Source organism: Nicotiana tabacum, chromosome 1, assembly GCF_000715075.1.
Source record: "Nicotiana tabacum cultivar K326 chromosome 1, ASM71507v2, whole genome shotgun sequence".
Taxonomy (NCBI): Eukaryota; Viridiplantae; Streptophyta; class Magnoliopsida; order Solanales; family Solanaceae; genus Nicotiana; species Nicotiana tabacum.
The window spans coordinates 7887134-7895666 of NC_134080.1; the positions used below are offsets into that span (position 1 = coordinate 7887134).

The 8533-nt window shown below is 33.8% G+C and overlaps 1 protein-coding gene across 1 annotated transcript; it reads left to right on the plus strand.

Moving 5' to 3' along the window:
• The first annotated feature begins 1858 nt into the window (after positions 1-1858).
• LOC142177087 (DET1- and DDB1-associated protein 1-like) lies at positions 1859-7321 on the plus strand. The gene is made up of 4 exons (XM_075245690.1): positions 1859-2031; positions 5495-5555; positions 6888-6949; positions 7043-7321. The coding sequence occupies exons 1-4, from the start codon at positions 1945-1947 to the stop codon at positions 7115-7117; spliced, it is 285 nt and encodes a 94-aa protein (XP_075101791.1). The 5' UTR covers positions 1859-1944; the 3' UTR covers positions 7118-7321.
• Positions 7322-8533: the final 1212 nt, after the last annotated feature.

Consider the following 8533-nt stretch of genomic DNA (forward strand, 5'->3'; position numbering starts at 1 on the left):
TTAATTATCAGTTTGGAAACCGTCTAGACCGTACTATTTTGACAATAAGCTTAAGAGAGAATAGACTGTAGAATTGTAAAAATAGCACGGTATAGCCAGTTTTCGGACTGGTCATTCAAAAATAGTCAGCGTTTACGAAGTCAATGAAAAATAGCCACTATTTTGCTGCAACAAAGACCGATCGAGCATAATATACTGGAGTTCGATGTACCTGTGTATGAACTCCAGCATATTATGCTGGACCGGTATACTTTGCTGACTCTAGTATAATATACTGGAGACTAGAGCACCAGTGCTCCAAACTCCAGTATATTATACTGGACAATTATACTTGCTGGAACTCCAGTATATTATGTTGGAGTTCTAGTGTACTTATGTTGGAACTCCATCATATTATGCTGGAGTTCCAGCATACTTATCTTGGAACTCCAGTATAGTATGTTGGAGTTCAAGCATACTTATGCTGGAACTCCAGTATAATATACTGGCGTATTTTTCGGGTTTTAACAGTGTTTTTGCTCAAATTTATCTTTACATGAAAAGTGGCTAAATTTCGATTACTTTTGAAACTAGGCTATTTTTGAACGACCAATTGTAAATCTAGCTATTTTTGAATTTCTCCCTGTAGAATTGGCCCAAATGATAAAAAGGTTGGCCCATAACTCGGGATCTGTTATTTCTTTTGCTTTACTTTTTTTCTTTCTATTAACCAAATTATCTTTTGCTTTACATCATAAAAGAAAAAAAGTCACTATCCATCTATTTGGACAAAATTTAATATATTTGTGGAAAGAACTTATTCGCATTTGTTGTATGCACTAAAAACTCAATAAGCGCATGATGTGTATTTTTTACGTAAAAATAACACTTACACATTTAATATGTATATTTTAATTCAATTTATAATTTAAACACGGTAAACTAATTTTGTTTGGGACATAGAAAAAGATCCAAATAAGTTTACTAACATTTGTGCTAAAAAATATGTAAGTATTTCGCAATTTACCGGTAAAAGCTAACAGTGTAAATGTTTTTTTAGTACTTCAACTAAAATTCCATCCTTTAATTAAACATTTTTATATCAGAGGAAAGACAAACAGAAAATGAGGATGGTCAAACAAAGGTGAGATTGGGAGAGTAATGAGGCTATGAACCGGGGGGGGGGAGGGGGAGTAATAGTGATATGGACTCTTTTCTCTCTATTGATGAATCTTCAAGTGGATTATAGTAATTTTAATGAGTTATAAATTTATTTAGATTGGTTGGACCTACCTAAATATCTCCTTAATTTTTTCATAAGTAATCAAATTTAAGTAATATTACACGTAATCTTTTTCTTAGATCTTTTAATTTTCAAATTTTCCTTATATTTGTGATTTAATTCGTGTTTCGTGGATTACATGTCTTTATTTATATTTAAAAAATAATTTGCATCTGATGTTTATAGCAACTCAATGTATATGTGATATCACACGTAGAGCGAGAAGATTAGCTACAAGTTAGACTGAACCCAACAACTTTAATCCAAACTCTATATTTGTATTAAGAAACATATTAAATACGTATAAAAAATAAATTCTAACACTTAATAACAACTATATTTATACCAACTCAATATATACTTGATATCACGCACGGAGCTACGAGATTAACTACAGATTTGGCTAAATCCAGTAGCTTCAATCCAACCTTTATATTTATGTTAAAAATTAATTAAATATATATAAAATTAATTTAAAATCCAATTTACATTTGAAAATTTTAGCTTCATAGTACAAAGCGAGGTGTATACACCATAAAATGCAACGTTTTTCTTTTTCTCAACACCACTATATATATTCCTTGCAACTTCAATTTACAATACCGGTGTCTGTACCATTTGCATACCGGCATTGTTCTCTCCATAATTCTATCTTCTCCATCTTCTTCGCCCTACTTATATCAATGGAGTCAATGCTCGGTGACGGCTGGCCTTCTTTTGACCCCAAAAATTTTAGCCAGCTCCGACCTTCTAATTCCTCCACTTCCTCTGTAAGCACCTTTTTTTGTTCTTTACTTTTTGCTTTTTTTGTGTAAAGAAAGAGTTCAATCTTGGTTTTACTGACAACCCTTTTCATAAATCTATCTACTCCTTTTTTTTTTTTTTCCTTTTTCCAGTTTTTAGTTGATGATTTTTCCATACACCCTTTGTTCTGTTTGCTCTGTACACACACACACACACACACACTCAAAAAAACCTCATTTTTCTGTTTATTTGCTATGTTTGTTGAGGTTGTGTCATGAATTTATGTGCTTTTATATGATTCCTTATCATTTTACATAAAGGGTCTCTTTGCAAGTAGTCATCTGGCCTAAAAACGACTTTGCCTTGAGGAGCCTGGTGTGATTTCTTGTTTTTGTTTGAAAATGGGTTCTCAGACGTTTCGTTTTCATATAAACTCTTGGGTTTTCTTGATACTTGATGTGTAAAAGAATGATCGTTGAACTGTAACTGATAAATGAGGATTATCAGATTTTTGGTGCTTTGTTTTTTAATAAATTTACTGGTTAAACAAATATTTGGTGCATTCACATTTTATATATCACATCAAAACAAGAACGGAGGGGGATGCTGTTTGTTGTTAACAGATGTCGGGTTTAAACTGTGGTACATTCAGCTTTGCATAAAGCTCTACTCTTTGGTTTACACACGTGGACTCAGTATCTGCCATGTGGACTACAATTTTATTGTAATAGTTGAAAATTGAATGCAGCTCAGCTTTGAAACTTCAGTTCTGTCATTGTTGTTTTATATGCATGGGTGAAAAGTTTCTAGTTTTGTTTACATTGGCCCATGTTTGACTGTGAAACTATCTGTTGAATGAAGGCCAGGAAAGTTCATGCCTATCTAAAGATTGTTTGGCATAAATATAATACCACCAGTGGCAAAGCCATAAATTTCCTCAAGGGTGCTCAGACTTAAAAAAAAATTCCGACAAAGGGTGATTAATATTATTATACTATATATATATATATATATATATATATATATATATATATATATATATATATATATATATCTAAAATCAATATTTTACTTATATACACAATGTAATTTTTCGTAATATATTCGGCGAAGAAAAAGATGGCTTCGCCCCTGAATACCACTAGAAGTGTGAAATATACCTATTTGAAGTATCAAGGAGCTAATGTAGGAAGTTATTAATGTGCCTTTGCCCCATAAAAGTAATTTTCTCAAGAAAGAACATCTTTTTTTTACCGTCAGATTGTTTCTCAGCCAGGTTTTCGTGACAGTTGTTTGGATTTTTAAGAGATCTATTTGTTTGACTGCTCTGATGTTTGTACAAATCCATGATCATGTCCTACAGTTCAAAGTTGAAATGTTTTAGGCTCTAGGGCAATAGCATTTTTATTACAGTTGAATAATAAACCATGTATAGATTTGGACTAATATGGCGTGATAATTAGTGTGTAGTGCTATTTCACTTTTTCCTTCAAACGCAAATGATAAATATTTGAAGACATTATAGATGAAAAGTAGAATGTTCAAAGAATTTGCCTTACGAATACATAAAAACTTGTTCTGAAGGCGAGTTAGTAAGGGAAGATTGTATTTCTCTTCCTTTTTTTTTTCTTTTGGAGAAAAAAGATTGTACTCTGATAAGAAAAAAAGAATGAAGAAGAATAAATAGAAGCTTCATCATCCTTTTTCCTGTGTGTTGTAACCTATGTAGAATTGCATAATCCTGTAACAAGTTTCTTTGGATGTTCATGTTATACAAGGCCTGTTTTAGAAACTTTATAATTATCTTGATATGACTATCTATTATGGTGACGTTTAGCGTGGTTTTTTTTTTTTTGGGGGGAATCCTATGGCTAAGAATAAGAGGTTTCTCCAAATTAAAGGTCCCCTTATTTCCTAAGCCTCGAATCAGATTTGAAGATTCAAACACTAGAGATGTATCTACTGTAGTTTTATGCTGATTCTATCTTCTTCCTCCACTCTGCTGTTTTTCCTCCTTGTTGCTTTCTCTTTATTCATACTACCTCTTTTTTCTTGTACTCGTTTCCTATATTTCCTTTTATCTCCTGAAAATAATCCAAGACTGTAGCAGCCAGCTTTTCATTCATATTACTCTTGTTTCGCCCTATGATGCTGCTTAGCGCAACAAAAGTTTATATTTATCTGGATATAAAATTGTCTCTTTCTCTATTTTGCCTTTTGTTCCTCGGACGAGTACCCTGAACATAGTTTCTTGTTTTGTGTTCATGCACGACGTAGCTTGTCTCTTTCTCTATCTAGGTCTTTTGTACTTCTGTTCCATCTAGCCCTTGTAATACACAAATTTTACCAAAATTGAGTTTTTGAAATCTTGGCCAGAATGTTTCAACTAGAGGACCACATGGAAAATGTCGAAACCCATCTTCGCTGTCTTTCCCATGCTAATTCATTACCAATATTAGATAACCAACCAAGAACCTATAGATGTACTTTCCTATTAGGGACCAGGTGGGCGCGTTACTCCGCTTACACTTCAACCTAATATTTCCTCATATATGCGCAAGCTCTATTTACTTACTCTTCAATATACTAAGTTCTACCAGAGTTTAATACCCTTAAATGTATATATGAACTACTAGGAAGCTAATTGTCTTCCTTCCGTGAGTTTTAGGAGTTGGTGCCATGCTTTGCATCTTATGTCATCATTCACTATGCTTCCATTACATTAACCATAACTCAACGTGTTCTCTACAACTGAATAATTAGGTTCTGTGACATACCTTTTAATGACTTTAATGATTCTAATCTGAATTGCTTATCTAAATAGATATAGAAGAGCTGCAAATTACTAGGTTCGAGATATTATCATCAGCTGATAAACAGTACTGTGATTATTGTGGCGTTCTGGATCTGATTTGCTTCTTTGGTTGACCTTCAGTTTCTCTCCAATGGTTGCGTGATTGCAAAATTGAGAAATTGAATATTAGAATACTGTTCGATAATGAATTCCTTCCCTAATTCATGGAGTGAAGTTGATTATGATACTTTCCTTTACTGAGTTGCTTTGAAGCTGAATTTATTAGGTCGCTATTGCAGGAAACTTTATACGTTCACTATTGCATGGTAATCTTATGATATGCAAAAGGTGCTCTTCAGGCGGTTATGTGATTGGATGATTAACATTAATGTTTTTATGTGAGAGTCAGCTTGATGGACTCTCTTTTTTGGAAGTCATTTTTCAGAATGGCATGACTGCAGAGCGAAATCAACCGAAGGAACAGAAAACCTTTTTATAGAGCTCAAATGTCTCCTATAAGAGTTAATTTTACATTAGCATCAGTGTTCCATGCATGATTTTTTGTTGCTAAGTCATCTTAGTTTCCTTAATTTTTATAGCTGTCAGGCATGTGCTACTATTTCTTTCGTTTTTCTGATAGACAGAGTATTGATTTCTTTGCCCCTTACTGATGTTATGTTTCTCTTTGTCTCCAGAAAATGACACCAGTAACCTATTGTCCTACTCATGCTCGGACTCTTCCTCCGCCAAATCAAGGTAAGACAAGAAAAAGATTCTCCTTTATTTAGTATATTCACTTTCTACATGGTCGACACCTAGCCTGGGATTGACGTTTAGTTGTTTTTATCTGTTATTATGTTGTTATTTTTCTGGATTGGTATTATTTTGAATGACTAGAAAACCTTATCCCCCTACTCCAGTGACTAATGAATGGATTGACTTGACTACTTGTTATATCTAAGTGTATAGGTCATGCCTCCTGCTTAGTCTGTCTAAATGACGATATTTGAATTATGGCAGTCTTCTTAGTACAAAATGTTGGAAAATATTGTAGATCTGGTTCATGGGGTCTTAAGATATGTCTTGATAAGGTATTCTATTTTTCAAGAAAGTTGGAAAAAATGGTGCTTCTTTTTATAGGTTGAAACTCCATATGACATAAATGTAGTCTAAGTTTACCACCCTGGTATCTAATCAGGCTGGTGAGATGTTTTTCTGATCAAAAACTGATGCCACTGAGGTACCGTTTATAAAGAACGTCTTATGAGTGTAATGCTACAGTGCATGGGTTATGAGTGGAATGCCACGGTGCATGGATTTATTAAGATGTCCTTTGGCAATGCATTTTTAGTTACGACGCTGAAGAGTGAAGACCAGTTAAGTTGAATGACCAAGTGAGTTTAATGCTTTACGAGTAATTATGGAAACCGATCTTTTTATATTGAGTATTTTGGAATCTAGTTGCCAAATAGGGTTTTCTTTCCACATTAAATTTCCTCTCACTGAAGCACTCAAGCCTTTCCAGCATGCAAAAAACACTTAATGAAAGCGTAATTGTACTTCAAGTAGCTCAACAAAGTCTGTTCTAAACTATTAGTGTCTGTTTAAAATGGGTTCTGTTTCAAATCAATAGAGGGGTTCAAGTAGCTCGACGAAGTCCTTTAGAAAATTCTCTCGCTGGAAGGAATTAAGCTTCAAAGATGTATCTTATATTAAACGTGCATGTCAAAAGTCCTTTAGGAGGAAAATAATAGGAGTAATGGACTTCACATCTGGAAAAAACTTTCTCTGATGTGCTATAAACATAATGTTTTGCGTAATGTGGTTATTGGTAGTTTGTTTGACAAGTTTTAATATTAAATCACTTTCTCTTCTTCTGTTAATTCTCAATTTATGGGAGAAGAAAATGCATACTAGATATTGAATTTCGGGGGCATAAAACTTGTGTATTCTAATCATCTGAAAGAGTACCTTTTCATGCAAAAAGTCGAACACTTGAACGGACGACTGGTAAAAATCATCAATCTGCAACTATTCAAGCCTTTTCTCACTGAAGACTTCTTATTGTTCCGCGTCTTGAATTTTCAGTTATTTGCTCAGACACCAAAGATATACTTGTTCGGCACTTGGAGCAGTGTGCTGAAGAGAAGGTTAGTGTTCATACTTTTCTCAGCATTCAGCCAACCATAGGTAATGGATATTGTAATGAATTTGCAATGCTTCTGATTGATTTGGTATTGCAGTCGAGACTCAAGAGAGCGGCGCCAGATAATATGACACCAGAGAATGGAGCTAAGCATCATAAGAGCTCCAGCTAAGATGCTTCTTGCTAAAAAATAGGTTCTGCAAGTGAATATAGATATTGGAACAATGATACATACAACTGTAGATGTTGTTGTTGTTGTTATTGGTGGGAACTCATAAATGGCTTGTTTGCCAATTGTTATAAAGGAGGTGTAGATTATTTGAAATGTGACATTGGATCATCCAATTTAATACTATATAGTAATGTTGTTGTTTTTCTTGAATCCATGACTATCCACTTAGATTTTTGTGCATCAGCATTGAAATGGAAATATAGCAATTATACAAATTGGTTGTTTAATGCATGGATTTTATACTGATGTTGTTAAAAAAAAATTACACTATAATTACACTGGCTTTAGTAAACATTTTACTTTTTTTTAGGAAACAACAATAACAACCCAGTATAATCCCACTTAGTGGGATTTGGTAAGGTAGTGTGTATACAGACCTTACCCCTACCCTGGGATAGAGAGGTTGTTTCCAAATAGACCTCCGACATCCTTCCCTCCAAGAACTTCTCACCTTGCTCTTGGGGAGACCAATAAATAATTATTATGGTCTATGATTATATTTTTGTTGACGTGATTGTGTAAATATTATTTATCCTGTTTAATGTTCAGTGCATACAATTCTAAGACCATGTTTGTCCATAAAAAAAATTCCTTTTTTCCAATTTTTTTTTAAATATGTGTTTGTCCATGAAATTTTACAAGTTTTTAGAAAAAATTTGAAAATGAATTTTTCAAAAAGACCACTTTTCCAAATTTTCATAAAAAACTTTTTTCCCAACTCACAAATCTTCAACATTTTTTTCAAGTGAAATGCATGTCCAAACATAATTTCAAATTTCAAATACCATTTTTCAATTTAACTCCAAATATTACTTTTTTTTTCAACAATTATAATTTTTATGTCCAAACGCCTACTAATTTGTTGAGTTTTGTAGAGTGGAATTTGCATTTCCAGAGTTGATAAATAGTCCATGGTGTGGGAAAGAGTCGTATCTTAAGTGAAGTGATGTAGACCGCCTATCCTAATCCAAGCATTAGTGGTTGCTTCCACGGTTCGAACCTGTAATCTATAGGACACACGAAGACAACTTTATCGTTTCTCTTTCTTTAGTTGGGACAACAACAACGACCCAGTAAAATCCCACGAAGTGGGGGTCTGGGGAGGGTAGTGGGTACGCAGACCTTACCCCTACCCCGATGGGGCAGAGAGACTGTTTCCAATAGACCCCCGGCTCAGTACGACGGAAATAAAACAAGAAGAAGCAATTCATCAGTAACGTCAGCAGAAACAATAGAAATAGTAACAGAAGCATAAAAACCATAAAATAGATGACATGCAATAACAATAACCAGTAATTAATACTCGGGGCTATGAAAAACAGAAAGGATAGTGTGGACTCAACATTAACTACTAAT

What these genes read in the sequence shown, in the direction of transcription:
- LOC142177087 (XM_075245690.1), top strand. Translation starts at nt 1,945, where the DNA reads ATGGAGTCAATGCTCGGTGACGGCTGGCCTTCTTTTGACCCCAAAAAT. An exon ending in CTAATTCCTCCACTTCCTCT is followed by an intron (nt 2,032 to 5,494) that starts GTAAGCACCTTT and finishes CTTTGTCTCCAG; the next exon opens with AAAATGACACCAGTAACCTA. An exon ending in AGCAGTGTGCTGAAGAGAAG is followed by an intron (nt 6,950 to 7,042) that starts GTTAGTGTTCAT and finishes TTGGTATTGCAG; the next exon opens with TCGAGACTCAAGAGAGCGGC.